Source organism: Tursiops truncatus, chromosome 2, assembly GCF_011762595.2.
Source record: "Tursiops truncatus isolate mTurTru1 chromosome 2, mTurTru1.mat.Y, whole genome shotgun sequence".
NCBI lineage: Eukaryota > Metazoa > Chordata > Mammalia > Artiodactyla > Delphinidae > Tursiops > Tursiops truncatus.
The window spans coordinates 52769134-52788920 of NC_047035.1; the positions used below are offsets into that span (position 1 = coordinate 52769134).

Here is a 19787-nt window from a genome sequence, read left to right on the forward strand (position 1 = left end):
CCTGTTTCTTAAGATAGGATTGTATTGCTATCAACTTCCCTCTTAGAACTGCTTTTGCTGCATCCCATAGGTTTTGGGTCATCGTGTCTCCATTGTCATTTGTTTCTAGGTGTTTTTTGATTTCCTCTTTGATTTCTTCAGTGATCACTTGGTTATTAAGTATTGTAGTGTTTAACCTCCATGTTTTTGTATTTTTTATAGACCTTTTCCTGTAATTGATATCTATTCTTATAGTGTTGTGGTAGTAAAAGATACTTGATACGATTTCAATTTTCTTAAATTTACCAAGGCTTGAAATGTGACCCAAGATATGATCTATCCAGGAGAATGTTCCGTGAGCACTTGAGAAGAATGTGTATTCTGTTGTTTTTGGATGGAATGTCCTATAAATATCAACTAAGTCCATGTTGTTTAATGTACCATTTAAAGCTTGTGTTTCCTTATTTATATTCATTTTGGGTGATCTGTCCATTGGTGAAAATGGGGTGTTAAAGTCCCCTACTATGATTATGTTACTGTTGATTTCCCTTTTTATGGCTGTTAGTATTAGCCTTATGTATTGAGGTGCTCCTATGTTGGATGTATAAATATTTACAATTGTTATAACTTCTTCTTAGATTGATCCCTTGATCATTATGTAGTGTCCTTCTTTGTCTCTTATAATAGTCTTTATTTTAAAATCTATTTTGTCTGATATGAGAATTGCTATGCCAGCTTTCTTTTGATTTCCATTTGCATGGGATATCTTTTTCCATCCCCTCACTTTCAGTCTGTATGTGTCCCTGGGTCTGAAGTGGGTCTCTTGTAGACAGCATATATGCAGGTCTTGTTTTTCTATCCATTCAGCGAGTCTGTGTCTTTTGGTGGGAGCATTTAATCCATTTACATTTAAGGTAATTTTCAATATGTATGTTCCTATTACCATTTTCTTAATTGTTTTGGTTTGCTGTTTTAGGTCTTTCCTTCTCTTGTGTTTCCTGGCTAGAGAAGTTCCTTTAGCATTTGTTGTAAAGCTGGTTTGGTGGTGCTGAACTCTCTCAGCTTTTGCTTGTTTGTAAAGGTTTTAATTTCTCCATCAAATGTGAGTGAGATCCTTGCTGGGTAGAGTAATGTTGGTTGTAGGTTTTTCTCCTTCATCACTTTAAATATGTCCTGCCACTCCGTTCTGGCTTGCAGAGTTTCTGCTGAAAGATCAGCTGTTAACCTTATGGGGATTCCCTTGTGTGTTATTTGTTGTTTTTCCCTTACTGTTTTTTTTTTTTTGCGGTACGCTGGCCTCTCACTGTTGTGGCCTCTCCCGTTGCGGAGCACAGGCTCCGGACGCGCAGGCTCAGCGGCCATGGCTCATGGGCCCAGCCGCTTCGCGGCATGCGGGATCTTCCCGGACCGGGGCACGAACCCACATCCCCTGCATCGGCAGGCAGACTCTCAACCACTGCGTCACCAGGGAAGCCCCCCCTTACTACTTTTAATATGTTTTCTTTGTATTTAATTTTTGATAGTTTGATTAATATGTGTCTTGGTGTGTTTATCCTTGTATTTTTTCTGTATGGGACTCTCTGTGCTTCCTGGACTTGATTAACTATTTCGTTTCCCATATTAGGGAAGTTTCCAAGTATAATCTCCTCAAATATTTTCTCAGTCCCTTTCTTTTTCTCTTCTTCTTCTGGGACCCTTAAAATTCGAATGTTGGCACGTTTAATATTGTCCCAGAGGTCTCTGAGACTATCCTCAATTCTTTTCATTCTTTTTTCTTTATTGTGCTCTGCAGTAGTTATTTCCACTATTGTATCTTCAGGTCACCTATCCATTCTTCTGCCTCAGTTATTCTGCTATTGTTTCTTCTAGAGAATTTTTAATTTCATTTATTGTGTTGTTTATCATTGTTTGCTCTTTAGTGCTTCTAGGTCCTTGTTAAATGTTTCTTGTATTTTCTCTATTTCCAAGATTTCGGATCATCTTTACTATCACTATTCTGAATTCTTTTTCAGGTAGACTGTCTATTTCCTCTTCATTTATTAGGTCTGGTTGGCTTTTACCTTGCTCCTTCATCTGCTGTGTGTTCTTCTGTCTTCTCATTTTGCTTAACTTACTGTCTTTGCGGTCTCCTGTTTGCCGGCTGCAGGTTCGTAGTTCCCATTGTTTTAGATGTCTGTCCCTAGTGGCTAAGGTTGGTTCAGTGGGTTGTGTAGGCTTCCTGGTGGAGGGGTCTAGTGCCTGTGTTCTGGTGGATGAGGCTGGATCTTGTCTTTCTGGTGGGCAGGTCCATGGCTGGTGGTGTGTTTTGGGGTTTCTGTGGCCTTATTATGATTTTAGGCAGCCTCTCTGCTAATGGATGGGGCTGTGTTCCTGTCTTGCTAGTTGTTTGGCATAGGGTGTTCAGCACTGTAGCTTGCTGGTCATTGAGTGAAGCTGGGTCTTGGCATTGAGATGGAGATGTCTTGGAGATTTTCACTGTTTGATATTATGTGGAGCTGGGAGTTCTCTTGTGGACCAGTGTCCTGAAGTTGGCTCTCCCACCTCAGAGGCACAGCACTGACTCCTGGTTGGAGCACCAAGAGCCTTTCATCCACATGGCTCAGAATGAAAGGGAGAAAAAATAGAAAGAAAGAAAGAGGATAAAATAAAATAAAGTAAAATAAAATCAAGTTATTAAAATAAAAAATAATTATTAAAGAAAAAATTTAAAAAGTTAAAAAAAAAAAAAACGGACAGAAAGTATCCTAGGACAAATCGTGAAAGCAAAGGTATACAGACCATATCACACACAGAAGCATACACATACACACTCACAAAAAGAGCAGAAGGGGAAAAAATAATATATCTTTGCTCCCAAAGTCCACCTCCTCAATTTGGGATGATTCATTGTCTATTCAGGTATTCCACAGATGCAGAGTACATCAAGTTGTTTGTGGAGGTTTAATCTGCTGCTCCTGACGCTGCTGGGAGAATTTTCCTTTCTCTTCTTTGTTCGCACAGCTCCCATGGTTCAGCTTTGGATTTTGACCCGCCTCTGTGTGTAGGTCGCCTGAGGGCGTCTGTTCTTGGCTCAGCCAGGACGGGGTTAAAGGAGCAGCTGATTCAGGTGCTCTGGCTCACTCAGGCCGGGGGGAGGGAAGGGTACGGACGTGGGGCGAACCTGCGGTGGCAGAAGCTGGTGGGATGTTGCATCAGCCTGAGGCGTGCTGTGCGTTCTCCCGGGGAGGTTTTCCCTGGATCACGGGACCCTGGCAGTGGTGGGCTGCACAAACTCCTGGAAGGGAGGTGTGGATAGTGACCTGTGCTCGCACACAGTATTCTTGGTGGCGGCAGTAGCAGCCTTAGCGTCTCATGCCTGTCTCTGGGGTCTGCGCTGATAGCCGCGGCTCACGCCCGTCTCTGGAGCTCCTTTAAGCGGTGCTCTTAATCCCCTCTCCTCGTGCACCAGGAAGCAAAGAGGGAAGAAAAAGTCTCTTGCCTCTTTGGCAGTTCCACACCTTTTCCTGGACACACTCCCGGCTAGCCGTGGTGCACTAGCCCCCTTCAGGCTGTGTTCACGCTGCCAACCCCAGTCCTCTCCCTGCGCCCCGACCGAAGATGGAGGCACAGCTCCTAGCCCCTGCCCACCCCGGCGGGTGAGCAGACAAGCCTCTCGGGTTGGTGAGTACAGGTCGGCACCGATCCTCTGTGCGGGAATCTCTCCGCTTTGCCCTCCGCACCCCTGTTGCTGCGCTGTCCCCGTGGCTCCCAAGCTTCCCCCCTCTGCCACCCGCAGTCTCCTCCTGCGAAGGGGCTTCCTAGTGTGTGGAAACTGGAAAGCTTTCCTTCTTCACAGCTCCCTCCCACTGGTGCAGGTCTCATCCCTATTCTTTGTCTGTTTTCTCTTTTTTTCTTTTGCCCTACCCAGGTACTTGGGGAGTTTCTTGCCTTTGGGGAGGTCTGAGGTCTTCTGCCAGCGTTCAGTGGGTGTTCTGTGAGTTGTCCACGTGTAGATGTATTTCTGATGTATCTGTGGGGAGGAAGGTGATCTCCCCATCTTACTCTTCAGCCATCTTGATGCTCCTCTTCGTTTAAATTTCTTTGAAAATTAGGTAGATTGAACAACATTGAACATGTTTATAGGCCACTTGTCTCTGGAAGTATATTTTGAAAGGCACAGACTCAGCTGTGTTACAACCCGGACACCTTAAAATCTGAATAACTTATTTGATCTAACCTCTAATAGATATGATCTCATCAGTTCTGCAGAGAACACTAGAAGAATTTCAAGCATAACATTTGAAGTTAGGTGAATTGTGCTGTGAGAATTTAAGCATAACAATTTTGTATTTAATGTAACGGGCTATGGCTACAGTTAAATATTTTTATGTATTCCTTGTTTCCTCAAAAAAATCAAGGAAATACTACTAATTAGAAATTTGTAATAGAAAAAGGTTAATGGTAAAAAATTTAAAAATCCTGTATACTTTGTTAAGCATTATGGATCACCCATTTGTTTTGCTACTACTCTGAAGATTTTAAGATTTTGTGACACTGCAGATTTCTTATATTGTTTGTTTTATTAACAAATCCTAACATTAATAACAATTATGACAATTCTTAGAAAGGGTATTTATGAGTTCATTTAGGAGAATGTGGAAATTATTTAAAGTTGAGCACAGAGTCTTGCTCGATGGCAGACTGAAGGAGCACAGGTGATTGAGCAGGAGAGTGGGAGGTCCAGCCCCTGTGACCTGATGGTAGGGGATCTGGGAGATGGCAGGTCTAAGAGCCTTCCTGGGGAATGCCGTGTCACATTGCCACAGAGGTGAACCACTGAGATACTTACAGGGACAATTTCAAAACTTCATCCTCAGACAGATGGAAATTAATGTTTGAACAGAAATTTTGGGTAGTTCCTCAGCTCCTGAGTATATTTCTTTGAAATTGTCAAGCCTAAATAAAAAATTAGAGGTTGAGTGATGATATTTACCAATAAGTGCTTCTGTTTCACATTTCGTGGTTTAGAAAAATGTTTTTACTTTGAACTCTTATGGTACTAAGTAATTTAATAAAAATATTCTTTGTCTATGGGACTATAAATGATTGATAATCCTTTTTTTGTATTCTGTTCTTTCCCCCTAAATTCTAAAGACAAAGGAATGTCTGTCGTTTTTAAAATGAGGATGCAGCATGGCAAAATGAAAAAAAACATATATATAACACAATTTTTTTCTAGAATAAGACAGAACTGTAGATGAAACTAAACTTTGAATATTCACTAACCTTCACTGGGGATGTCTTATTTTTTCAAGTGGAAATTAAAAATATACTTTTTATGGTTTTAGATAGAGCTAGAGATTGTCATAAATAACAAGCTTTGCACAGGTTCCCGGTGTTTGCTAAGTTCTTAGTCTATGAGTGTTGCCTGGTGGAGTCCGAATCATTCTTGCTTTGTGATAATTGCTCTTCTGCCCAGTTCTGAAGGGAACTCTGGGTGTGTGTCATTATCACACTGATTCCTCTATTCTGGGGTTTGAAAGGCATTTTTGTGACATGCTGAGGATCTTGTCCTTCTTGGGGCTAGTCACAAGCAGCAGCAGTGATTTCTCAATGGAGAGAAACAATGGAGAAATTGTCAGGCCAGATCCTCAAAATCCTCTGCCTGCCATTGCCACTCTTGGAGAAGCAAATTGAAGTTTTCATTTTTGGCATATTCTGTAGGAAATCTCATTTGTTTTGTTGGTTAGCTAGACTGGAAGAAATAATAGCTGTCTCTAAATACCCAATTTGTGATTAAGGTTGGAGCACAATGATGACACTAATTTCATTTTAGTTAGTATTTGCTGGAGCTTTGTAGTTCTTTCCAAGAAAGCTGAGAAGCTCTTAATTCTAGAGAAGGGTGAGTACATTTAGGTATACATTTCAGTCCAGAGAGTTTAAAAATGATGTAATTAGTACCTGTGGGTTCAGGAGTCCTGATCTCATAAGATGCTCTGATAATTCATGAGAGTCAGGAAGATTTGGTTCCAAGAACTTTGGAAGGTTCACTGACCACATGATATATAGCTTCAGACATTAGTAAGAGGAAACCATTTCACAAGTTTGATTTAGAGGGGGAAAACCTAATCAGGGTTTTAAGGATTAAAGGCTGCCCCCTCTTGTAGCATTATAATAGTTTTTCTGCATCCTTTACTCTGCTTCCATCATGACTCAAAGCACATAAAGAATGGTACCATAAAAGAGGCGACTCCCTTGTGTTTATGTCAGTTTTTTTTTTTTTTTTGTAATGACAGTCTATGGCCTAGCTGCCAAAATTTCTGGAGTAGTTTTTTTGGGGTTTTTCCTCCTAAAATTTACTGATTAGATAGAAACATGATTCAACCTTTAGATGGAGACAATTCAGGATGTGGCATTGGATCCAATATAGAAAAAGGAACTTGTGTATAGAATCTCACATTTCTACCTACATGGGGAAAGCACAGTTCACCACAATATTTACCTTTAAGTGATAGCACACAGCTTAGTTCAGTCAAGTCCTTTGTGAGCAAAATATGAGATTAATGAAATATTTGATAACCTTTCAAATATTGCTTTCATATGTTTCTCCTGGAAAATACTGGGAAGAACATAGTGAAGGGCTTGGGGTAGGAACATCCACGTAGAGATGCAGATGTCTATGTCAGACTTTGGGGCACATGGTTCCTCTCCAGCACGCGTGTCAGAGGTTGTTCAAATGCTGAATTTGAAAAGAATGTTAAGAACCTTAGATTCAGTGAAATTTATATATTTTTAAATCTATAAAACATACTAGGGTCTTTGAAGTTTTAGCCTTAGGAATTAATAGGTGATGTTTTGAGATGAAAACAAAAAAAACCATATTTCTGATGAAATCTGAAGTTAATGTAAAAACCTTAATTTAGTAATATTTAAAAATTTTATATTGTTTCATTTAAGAAGCATAGGACACATATGTCATTTTGTGGAAGATAATTCGGATTAATATTTTACCGTATGTATTCAGTTTTTTGTAAAGTTAGTACCTTGACTCGAGAATGTTAAAAGATGACATTACAAGGTAATTCTTTTACACAAAAACATTATTGCTTTTATCATTGTTTTTAACTCTAAAATTTAAATTGCATTATGGCTTTTTTTGTTTAACTTTAAAATTTCATGAACACAATTACATTGTTATTTAATGTCATTTTCTTCAGTGACGAACGTTCTTCCATCTTAAATAGTATCTATTGTATATAACAGATAACTTACGTTTAAATTAAAAATTTAAGCAATTTAAGCTCTTTGCTTTAAATTCTTGGCTAACACTAACCTAAAAAATCATATCAACCTCTGTTATTTAGGAAAAATTAATAGCTGCTTTCTAGAACCAGGGGCTTCAGGGTTTAATTTTCTTACCTTACTTTGGGCTTTGCAGAGTCTCTCAGGGCAGTTCAATTAATTTATAACAGTGCTGCTCAACGTGTGCTGAGGAAATAATACAAAATATCCAAAATCTTTCATATTTAGAGCCTTTCACCAAAGTCATACTGAGGTAGATATGATCTTCTTTTGATTAAATCCAGAATATCAATATGATCTTAGTACTTTCATATTATAACTCATCAAATTAAAGATAAAAATGTATTTCCCTCCAGTGGACAGGAGTACAGTATTAACCAAGTATGAGATGAGGGGAAAGAGGTAGGGAAATAAATTCACATTGATGCTGAAATTGTAGTTAATTCAAAATAACCAATGGAATCAAACAACTCAAATGAGCTAAAAGCTGATGAAAAATAATCTGTAAATTGTTTGTGTATCAAGATATTGTCCTATTTGGGATTATTTAAATGACAATGACAGATGGATTTTAACTATTTTTTGAGGAAATTGTTGGAATGGACATATAAATTGAACATTCTGCTATCTGCATGTTTCGATATATGATTATATTCATGGTTGTAAGAATAATAGTGGGAGGTAATAATTTTTTTTTATTGTTTTGAAGTGTAGAACAAGTGTATAATTTTAAAAGATCCTCATAGTTGCATAGAAATGAAGTCTGGTAAACGAAGACTGAAGGAGATGTACGAGATCAAAATAATGACAAATAATTAGCAGTTAAGCAAAGTGGTCTTCTATATTCCTGCCTTATTCTTTTATAAATACAAATGATAGGGCAGATGCCAGACTGCTGTGGCCTGAGGATTGCAAAGCAGCTGTGGAAGTATGACATAGAGTGGGTACCGTTATTTCTATTCATTGGCTGTGAAGGAAAGGCAAGAGGAGGCCTGGTGATGGGAGGATAAATGTTGTTTTGTCTCCATTCTTTAATATGGGAGAGATTAAGCATATTTATGTTCTGTGAGGATTAACCTTGATTTTTATTTTTACAGAAGAGATTAGACCATTTTGAGAGATTTCTGCATATTTGGTACAGAAGTTATCAGAGTTAAACTTGTAAAAGAGTAAAACAACAAAAAAGATAAGAAAAAAGAAAGAAAGTCGGGTTTTAGGGAAAATTAATTTTAAAAGAATGTTGAAGGATAGTAGAAAAATAGTGTAGTATTGGTAAAAGTTACAGTTTATGTTGGAAATACAAACATTATGGTTTGTTTCTTATAATGTAAATAATTAGTCTTTGCAATCCTGAGATGGTGGTATAAATATTGTTAAAATATTCTGTTTTATACTTACTGTTTTATACTTATCATTTCTTTTACGTGTGGGTAAACCTCAGGAGCAGTTTTACTTTTTGCCTGAAGCTTGGTTTGACCTGCTAAGACTTTTCTCTTTCTCAAAACTCACCTCCTTCATCTTTTGCCGCTATTGTTCTACAGCCAGATCTCACTTGAAATTCACCAATGCCCTCCTGACTATCATTGGGAATGACCTTTTGTCTATGCTCCTCCTAATTGACAGCTCTGTTGTAAGTGACAGTTTTGGACAGTTCACCATTCTTGAGCATCTCTTTGTGTAACTTTTAAAGCACTGCATTTTCTTTGTTTTCCTTCTACCTCTGAGTCTCTTTTCTTGGCCTCTCTGTATTCATAATCTTATGGACACCAATTCTCTATCAAGAATTCACATTCCTTGTGGTTCTATCATTATCCTCTTAATTTCTCCCTCTACATGCTCTGTTTTAGAGATTTTGTCTATTCTATTGCTGTCAGCCATCGACTACCATTTAAAAGCTCTAAATTTTATGTGCAGCAACAACTTTTCAGTTGTTGGACAGCTCAACATCAGCATCTAAATCTAAAATTTTACCTACTCTCCCAAATGTTCATATTCTCCCCTTCCCTATCTGAGTTTTTGATATTAAAATATGTAATATAATGAGCCTAAGGCAAAAGACATTAGGCAAAAGAGTTGTCAACAAGAAGAGGGATAATTATAGACTATACCTGTATACACAATACTTAATTTAAAAGTCACATTGGGAGATTATTGTGAAAAGGCGGGGAGGAGACAACTCATGTAGTATTTTAAACTAGTAACTCAGGTAGGAAAGAGAGAAAATAAGAAGAATGGAAGACACCATGCTTTAGAAGTACTATTCACATGTGCTACATTGGAATTGTGAAATAAGCAGAAGAGACCAATTATTGGCAATGTTAATTAGATAAATGTAAGATGTCATAGAAAACTGATAAATGTTTTATCAAATCAAGTAATTACTTAGACCAGTAGAAAAATAGAAGGAAATTTGATTATTGTTTTGTTTGCTTTACAAGCAAAACTGATCCTGCTAAGAGAATGGTGTAAACAGTAGTGTTAGTTCTGTTATCTCTGGCCACCTGAGAGTAGAAAGGTGTGAGACATTCTATCTATCTGTCTCTGAGTCTCTGTCTCTGAACAGAATCTAGAGTGTGTGAGAGATGATGGTGCAGGGTGGCTCACTGATGTCTCCACTGGAGCTTCTAACAGAGGTTCCGTGAGCTCCCTCTCTCCACACTAGCTATCCCAGGGGATCTGTGACCTGCGCCAAGAACATAAGTTACCTTGACGTAGTGTAGCATAGTGGTGAGATTTTACTGGCAACTTGAATTCCCAAAGAATAGTTGGACCAGGGATTTGAAGGATTTACCAAAGTACAATACTCTTGCTTGGGGTTCTTAGAAGAGAGAAAACTCCTAATACCAAACTTATTACTGGCTAATAACAGCATGTCCTTCAGAAAACATGGAAAAAGCTTCTCCTTCAAAAACACTTCCCATCTAAGTCCTCACTCTAACAAAGCCCTCCGTGATTTGGGCTCAGAGCCCCTCATCTTAAGTCTCTCCCAACTGTGAATAATGGGGAGTCCATAGTGATCAAGAGAGTATTTTCTATTTAAAAATGTATCTTTCACCTATTTAACCAAAATATAAACTTCACTGTCATCTTAACTCCTGCCCCCTCGCTCCCTCATCAGTCAATCCTCAAGTCCTGTCTAACAAGGACTCTCAAGTAGGTTTCTCCCATCATTTCCATTCACAGGGCTATACAGTCTCTTATGTCTGGAGACATCATGACATCATGGCAAATTGAGAGAGTGGCACTGGTGTCAAGGTTTGGAGTATATTATAAGCTATGTAGACCACATGTTCATGTAGTTATTTCCTAAACACTGCAGGCAGTCTCTTATAGACATGCCTTTGAACACACTATTTCCTTTCTCTGGAATTCGTTTCACCACATGCATTTTTCCAAACCTAAGTTAAATGTCACTGGCTTCATGAAACCTGTTGGAATCCACCAGGCAGATTTAGTCAGCTTCTGCTTTGTCCTGTTATGGTCTTTTCACTTCCTTCTGTTAGAATATCTATTCTGCTCAACTGTAATTGTTTTATTATTTTTGTATTTTATATATAATATATGTAAATTGGACAGACCCAATAGGCTATAAACCCATAGAGGGCACAGCTCATAGCATTAATCTTCATATCCTCAGCTCATAGCCTCGTGCCTGATCTATAGCAGTTGCTCAATAAATATATGTTTGAAAATCTGTATATGATATAAAAGGCTTAAAAGTGCTCTTGCTGTTGCCATTGGAGAATAAGAAAGAATTTGTGTTCTTTCTCCAACAGAATACAGTGAGAATTTGGTTTGACTTTGGATATACTCTAACAAGATAAAAGAATGTCTCTCTTTTGCCCTTTTAGGCTGACCTCTTGAACCCAAAGCCAGTTTATTCAAATTAAAGGAGTTGATATGATTAGTGTTAGAAAGATTTTATATAATGGGATTTGGCTTACTGCAAGCAAATTTGGATGAATATTAGTCTCTTGTAATATTTTAACATTTTAATTCATTGCTGACTCTACAGGGCAATGGGGATCATAACCCTTAGTCCAATTTCAGGATGATGAATTGAGGTTTTCTCTAACAAGGCAGAGGATAAAACATGTTTTGTTTCAGATATAGTACTGAAAATTGCATATATATTTAAAGTAGGCAAATTCAGTGCCATAATGGTTAATATTTTTGCTAAAATAGGTTAAAGTCCTTATAGTGATATATGCTTAAAATTATAAATTAATTATTAAATACCTACTTTGTGCTATGAATTATGTGATGTGGAATAGTATGTTCATCCTTGTAATAAGGTGCTTCCTATCAAGTTAGAATGTTAAGAAAAAGGAGAATCTCTGGGCAATACAGATTTTCTGGAAAAAAGAGAAGAGAATCATTGCTAAGTAATCCAAGAAGGTTTCAGCAACATTGGTCCAAAGATCAGGGTGGGAATTCTAGATGGGGAAACATCATGATCAAAGACACTTGAATTCTCAGTGCTCTTTATCTTCCCACTGATGTTGGGCTGCTGTTACAGAGGAGTGGGATTTTGGGTTGGATAATCAGTATGAGGACCATTTACAGGGCACCTAAATGCCATGTGGGGTGATTTGGACTCTGTGAAATGTCATAGGGAGACATTATAGATTCTTAGGCAGGAATACAGCATGATGAAAAAAGAAGTTACAATATATTATTTGGGAAATTGTAAGATTTCATGGATTTGATAGGGACTGGAGACAGGATGGTGAATTGGGACAATGTTACACTGGTTACGTTTGGAACAATTATAGTGTTTATATTGCTGATCTAGTTATGGTGCTTTAACTTCATGAACTGTTTCTCAATCTTTTTTATTCCCCTAGTGTAGTCTAGGTCTAGTTTAGGAATTATTTAACCCTACTTTAACTGTGCCAGGCATAGTTTTAATAGCATGAGGTAGTAAAAGGAGCCTAGGAACAGTGGTCCTGGTCTCATTTAGGCCACAACTAGCTGCAAGCCTGTAGCCAGGTCATCTGATGTCATTGGGCTTTCCTTCCCTAATTTGGAAATAAGAGAATTCACTTGGATGAATTTTAAGACCTTTTCAGTTGAACTTTCTGCAGACCAAAAGAGTTAAAGGAAGCTTCCAAAATTTTCATCTTATCATTGAGATTCTAAAGTACTGATCACATATTTTAATGCATACTAGGAAAAATACATCTTTAACATTTATAATTTGGTAGAATATTCCACCCTCCTATAAGATAGGTGGTAGGTTCATAATGACTACAGTATATAGGCAATTACCTTTTCCAAGAATGTGTTAAAATACAGAAGAAAATAGCAGAAAATTTACCCTTGTAGATGAACACAGTGTGCTTACTGTATAATTTAAATGTTTTAAATGAAGTTACTTATTTGCATAATAAGTATGTCTTAAAAATAACAATACTATTCATTGATTTGAAATTAAAACAAAAATAAGTGTAAATCTGGAAAAGATGTCATGTTACTATATAATTAGATATATTAATAAACATGTAGGCTATCACTTGTTAGGCTAAATTTGGCAAAGAAATATATTTCAAGGTAATGAATCTCTATTTTTTTACTTAACAATTTTTTATTTATATTTTGCAAGTGTTTATTGATTGTCATTAGTTTGTTCACCTCCATAATACGTATACAGTTGTATGACAGATGTTTTAAAATAAGTAGCTTTCTAGTATTACTTGTCTAAATTGAAGTTTAAATTTGATCACTATAGGAAATGATTTGTAGGAAACCTTGTGTGAAATATATCAGAATACCCAGATAAACACTACAGATGATTTCTAATGTCTTAAAACTAGGCAAATTATTACAGTGTCTAGACAGAGTCTGAAGACATGGTAGAAAATTTTTGATAAATTGGTTTTATAAGACCAAAAAATTATTTGGTTTAAGTTTTTAAACAAACTTAAAAAATTGGTTTATTTAATTTTTTAAACCAGTGAAAGGATGCATAGCATGATGTTTAGTTACTTGAAAAAAATTAAAAGAAAAGGACATTTTATCCCATGGTGTATTTTCTTTAATAAACAAATATTTATAAGAGCCATTAGAAAATTATTTCTAATGATCTGGTCTGAGTAGCACTGTCATTGTCATCACCTGGGATGTTCTGTAAAAAGGCAGATTCCAGGGGTTTTCTGCAGACATATAGCAGTCTCTGTGTATACCTCTGACATATATGTTTTAAACAAGTTCCTGGGGAGTTTATTATGCATACTGAATGTAAGAACTACTCTTTTAAACTTTTTGCCTCCACTCCAAATGTATTACAAACAAAAGTGCTGAATTCACAAATGGGGATGATCTCCAGTTTGAAGCTAGTCACAGTAATCTCCTTGATGACAAGAAGCATATCTTATTATCTAAGTATTTCTCATTACCAAAAGAATTTTTGCATACAGTGGGTTTCCAATGATATGTAAGTCAATGAATGCTAGTCAAGTTTTATAGGCCCCTGTGACACTGAAGTCGGAGAAAATTATATTATGGAATTTGGACAGTTTCATGAGAAGTCTATCTTGAATCAGAATTTTATACTTAGACATCAGTGATTTATGGCCTTCATCAGTGGCTTAATTCAGTGATTGTTTTTTGCTCATATTAATACAGGAGTCTATAAATATTGAAAACTAAGTTGGTGTTCAATTCCAGATAACCAAATCTTCCTACTCTTTAGCTCCCTAGTTACACCACACGACTTATAAAATTAATAGAAAAATGGCAATGTCTTTAATTCACATTCCTTTTTCCTTTCTGATGGTCTTTCTTTTGCACTACCTAGTTTTTGGACAACATCCCTTACTATATTAAATTTTAGATTTCAGAGAGGAAGGGAACCATCACATTTTAACAATCAAGTTTTATCATTGGTCTTGTAATGATGGTGATTTACTGAATCACCAATTTTTCCCCATTACCCTATTCCCCTTTGCCATTTTCAGACTGTGTTGGTGACTGCAAGGTAAACTTGAACTTTTCTGTCCGGCAAAATCTTTAATCCCTTGGGGATGTTCAAAGTGTTAAGACTGATGGATCTGACAGTGGTAAAGTCTAATAAGAATTGCCATAACAACCATGATGATCAGGGGAAGACAGTTTGCTTATCTTTTTATGTATCTTGTCTCTCTTCTTCCTGATTCGACAGCTCCCCCCACGGTTCGTATTGTGCATTCAGGCTTGGCCTGTAACATTGAGGAGGAGCGCTACTCGGAAAGGGTCTACACTATACGGGAAGGAGAAACCCTGGAATTGACCTGTCTGGTCACAGGACATCCACGTCCACAGGTGAGTCCCGAACCGTGATATTGTGGAAAACTCTCTTTCACTTTTCTTGGAAGTCAAAAAGTGTACATTTTAGATGATTTAGCTAAAAATGTGTTTGTGTGTGTATGTGTGTGTGTGAGATTCAAGTATGTGTGCAATGCAGGATAAGAGTAGTGACTGCTGAACATTCAAGCTTGAAGTATTCACGTGGATAAGACAAAAAAAAGAAATTTTTGTTTTGGTATTGTGAGAAATTTAAAAGACATTTCTAAGGAGGCGGTTAAAAAAGACAACTACAAAAATATCTCAGTCAGATAACAATTCATATGGCAAAGAGTTTCTTTTAGAATGTGGAACATGATTTCATGATGACATAATTGCAGTGGAGGAAGCATTTGTTCGAAGAATGTGATGAATGAGGTCACATGTACTTTCCTTACTCCTAGTCATTATATCCATAGAAAACCTCGAAAAAACAAATGTTTGTAGGTGCTGTATGAATTCAGGTTCTCAAGAGTCAGCAGCTACAGCTTTCATAGCTAATTTAGTAGCAGGAACAGAAATTGAGACTTTCAAAGGTCACTAAAATTACAAACAATGAGCAAAGAAAAAGCTTGTAGGAGTGAAAAAAGGAGTTAGATATAAGATAGTATAGTTAGGCTATGTATCTATGATGTAAAAATTTAATTCAGATACAGAATATTCACGATGTTTTTATTCATTAATTGCCAATTCTTATTGTCATATATTTAACCTGAGTGGTTCAAAATATGGATTGGTATTAAATACAAACACTGTGATGGAAAAGAAGTCTCATTTGGTAGATAAAATTACGTATTTTAAGTATTTGTATTACAGAAAAAAAAAAATCCAGCTAACACGACTATATACGGGAAAGTAAAGAACAATGTGGAGATTATAAAGTCTCCCATCATTTCTATCTTGTCTTTTGGTCCTGTCATCCTTAACTCTTTAATCCTCAAGGATGTTTTGACTGTACAATTTTGACCCTGAGGAACAAATAAAAATAAGCATATGAACTTCACAGAACGAAGCAGTAGATTGATAAGACCATAAATAAACTGAAATGGTGAAATATGTTTTATAAAACTTATGCTGCTGATAAAATGGAAAACAGTAAAAGTAATCTAGGAAAAATTATTTTAAAATATTGAAAAATATTAAAATACATAGTGGCTAAAATTGCAAATTATGACACTTGCTAAGAACTGAAAATTTATTAAAGAATAAAATTGTCTCAATAAAATTGAGCTGCAGAAAATTTGACCCAATATAATTAGACTTAGTAGAAAAAATGATTGCAAAACTAAATATGTAAGCACAGAAGCAATAATTGTTAAAATGTGATGTAGATGAAGCTGATATGTAAAGCATTTTTATTTTCAGATTTATGCAGAAAACAGTATAGTCCAATGAAAATAATTTTACTAAAATTAAAAAATGATAACACTAACTCAAGAATATTATCCCAAAGAAAGTTTAGTGTTGTTATAATTTGATTTTCTTAATTTATATACATAGAATAAAAATTCCAGAGTAAAAAAGTTGGGATCAAAGTAGGAAGGTCCGAGTAAACCTAAAAGAGACCACAAGAGAAGACTCATTGATGCTCCCATTATTCCCACAATGAATGTACCAAGTTCTGCAGCTTCTGAACTTCAAATTTTACTTAAAAATGCAACTTTTGTTTTTAAGTCATCCCAGCTGTTCCTCTCCCTCTATCTTCATCCTTACATTCCCTTAATATTAGCCGTTTCTTATTTTCTCCATACATCTTCCCTTTCGTGATTCAGCAATCTGGATGCAATCTTTGAGCTCTGGCCAATCCAAAAGTAGTTCTGAAAAACAGGAGTAGGTTATTGTCTTACTTATTTTTCCTGAGAAATTCCATTTTTGGAAACGTTTCAGTGTGTTATGAGCCTATGAAAAATTTATTATTTCAGTATTATTATTTCTTCATTCCTAGAAGTAATTCAGGTGTTTGCAGGTGAATCAGTTTCAGTTTATATTGCATATTTGGAAAATTAACTGGGCCTCTTCTTTGTCAACAAACTGTATAAGGAAGGCTGACAGAACAGCTGGGCCTTTGTATCCTGTCCAAATACTAAAGGGCATGCTGTTGGCATCTGGTCCTGAGGATAATTTTTCTTGGCTGATACCATGAAGCTGGAATGACTTTCTTGCTCCTATGTCTAATCTAAATATGATAATGCAGTGAAAGAGAGAAGTTCCTCATTCACTCTTCAGAAGATTTCTTAATCTGTTGCCTATTCCTGTGGCGAGAGTCATAAAAATTTCCATTTCTACAAGTGTTCTAAGGCAGCATTTTTTTCTAGATTCTTTAAAATTTTCTTTAAAATAAAATAAGTGAAGAAGGTCAGTACATAGCAGTGGTTAAGAGCATGGTACTGGGACTGCCTGGATATAATCCAGGATCCATCATGACTACTAGTGTGACCTTGGGAAAGTTCCTTAACCTCTCTGTTCTCTGTGCCTCAGTTTTCTTATCTATATAATAGCGATGATGCTAACCATCTTATCTATATCATAGACTCCTTTCAAAAGTTAAATGTATGTGTAAATATATATGTACATATATTTTGTATATACACATATATACATATATATATGGTACATAGTAAGCATTATATTGGTACATAATAAAATATATATTGGCTTTATATTATTTTTAAGTAATTTATATTTAGACTCCAACGTCGAACATATTTGAAATAAGTAAATTTTAAAAAAGGTTCTTAGCATTTCTATAGTCTAAATTAAATGCATTTCAATAAATTTCAATATTTTTGTGTTGTAATGCACTGCAGAGCTTTTGCATCTCTGTTAATTAGCTTTTTTTAGCTTGCAAGGACTAGAACTGTGTTCAGACTACCTCATTTAAGGAGGACTTATTATAAAAGTATGTGGGAAGGTAAGAAAGAAAGACAAGGGTTTGTCAGTAAATCTACCAACCTAATATTACTTCTGGATATCCATAATTTCAGGATTTTGCTACCTACTCTCTTAATTTTCCTTCTTTTCTTTTCTCCTTTCTTCCTTCTTTCATTCCTTCTCTCCCTTCTTCCCTCCTTCCTCTGTTCTTTCTCCCTCAATATTACCACACCAATAACAAATGAATTATGAATATAGTCCTCTTGTAAATGATTTAAACAATAGGATATTTGACATACTGGACCTGTTTTCTGCATCATGTGAGAGACTCTCCAACTGAAACAACTAATATTTTTTCAATGTATCTTTGGATAGAATATGGGAAAGGGTTTAGGAGAAGTATGCAAAAATTTATTAATCACAAATTTTATATCAGTGAGTAACTTCACAGTCCCCCCCCCACCCCGCCACACACACACAGTCTCATCCCCTGGTGACATACATCTTTATTAAGGTCATGGTTACAAGAGGAAATATACTCACCATAGCTGTTTAGGAGAAAGCTCTTATAGCCTTTCTGATCATTGATGTCACACCTTCAAATAGTTTTGTTACCATTACTTTTAATATAGAATATGGAAAGCCTCTTTTGGTTCAACACTTTACTCCAAAACTACTGATACATTTTATTCCCAGTATATCAGCATTAACCAAAGGTTTTTTTTTAATTTAATAAAAATCCTCATGAATATAAAGGGTCATTTTTGTTCCTCAGGAGATCTGAATCCATTTGCAGTTATTTCAGAGTTTATCATTTGTTTAATTCCATGGACAGTCCTGATGTTAGAAGAAACATTTATCATACAGTTCCAGATACTTGCAGAAACGTTAGTCCGTGTACTTAATGAGATAATACATGTTGATCATTTAGTGGAGTACCTAGCAAAAAGTAAATACTTAGTCAATCATCACCATATTTGTGATTCCATTATTGATACAACATAATAATTCTATAAAGTTAATAATTCTCAGCTATTACTGTCATCACTACACAATTGCAGGTAACCCAGTAGAGTAGGTGGAGTATTTCTTACTCTCCCCTTGAAGTTGGTTTTGATCATATGCCTGGCTTTAACTAATGTATTTTGAGCTAGCTGTAATCTGGACCAGATGTATTGTCTGCACTGGAACAAATTGATACACCTCTGATACTAGCTGGTGTATAGCTAGTCATCTGATAAATGAATGCTTTTCAGTTCTCAAGAAGAAGCTGTGCTCTGCCCTGGGTCAGGATGAACTCTGTCACTCTCTGTAACATTATAGTGTACAAGGAATTTGATTATCTTCATAATCTACATAACATTATACTAGTCCATTATGTTCATTATATCATTTCATTTTGACCTTTTGAACAGGATGTAGCAAGTACTTTGGATGCCATATAAGACAGACACATGCCAGAGGATGAGAAATACAGTACCAGAATATTAGTAGTCTGTCAAATTGGAGAAGATTTTTGGAGTCTGATGGTCTGGGGCATGCTAGGACATTCCATCTAAGGTTATAAAAAAGTTGTTGCTCCTCACAAGCCCACCACTAAGAAGGAGGTCCAGCATATGGTAAACTTTTTTGAACTTTAGGAGCTGCATATTACTACATTTGGAAATACTACAAGTCACTTTATCAGGCAACTTTAAAGGCTATGATTTTCAAGTAGGACTCAGAGGAAGAGAGGGCTCTGCAGCAAGTCCAGGTTTTAGTGCAAACTGCCTTGCTACTCAGGCAAGGTGTTGGACACAGATGCTGTGTGGATCTTTTATTAGGTCCTAAGAATAGAGTCACAGCACAAAACTTTAGATTCTAGAACAAAACTAAACTTTCTACAGCAGAGTACTAATTGCTGTTTGAAAAGCAGCTCTTTGGTCAATAGGGAGTAGGATCCAGTCGATACATGCCCCCTTGGTCAGGCAATTCTGTAACATATTCGGGTCCCAGTAGAATGGAGCCCCAGTCACTCTCAGCAGTGACTAGCATAATAACACTTTGTTGTATCGGTTTTTCTCCTTCTCTATGTCACTTTACACAGCCCCCTACTTGGCTTCCCTGGGATTAATTCTGAAAATAAACTATCTACTTGTAATCTCTTGTCTCAGATTTTCGTTCCTGAGGCAACTCCAGCATATGACAGTACATATCTCCTGGACTCAAACCTAATGAGGAGTGTGTTTATACACCTAATCAATCCTAGTTTCTGCTCCCTTTCTGCTGACCTTATGTTGCTTAATTCTGATTCAGAATTATTGTACTTCTACTTTTCCTGAAGACTTGTAAAG

At 36.4% G+C, this 19787-nt stretch overlaps 1 protein-coding gene across 1 annotated transcript in view; it reads left to right on the top strand.

Annotated features, from left to right (window-relative positions):
* The window catches only part of MDGA2 (MAM domain containing glycosylphosphatidylinositol anchor 2), an 824365-nt gene that overhangs the window by 336895 nt on the left and 467683 nt on the right, over positions 1–19787 (top strand). The window contains exon 2 of the mRNA XM_033851172.2: positions 14423–14562. Coding sequence (XP_033707063.2) covers positions 14423–14562 — 140 coding nt within the window. The remainder of the gene's footprint in view (positions 1–14422; positions 14563–19787) is intronic.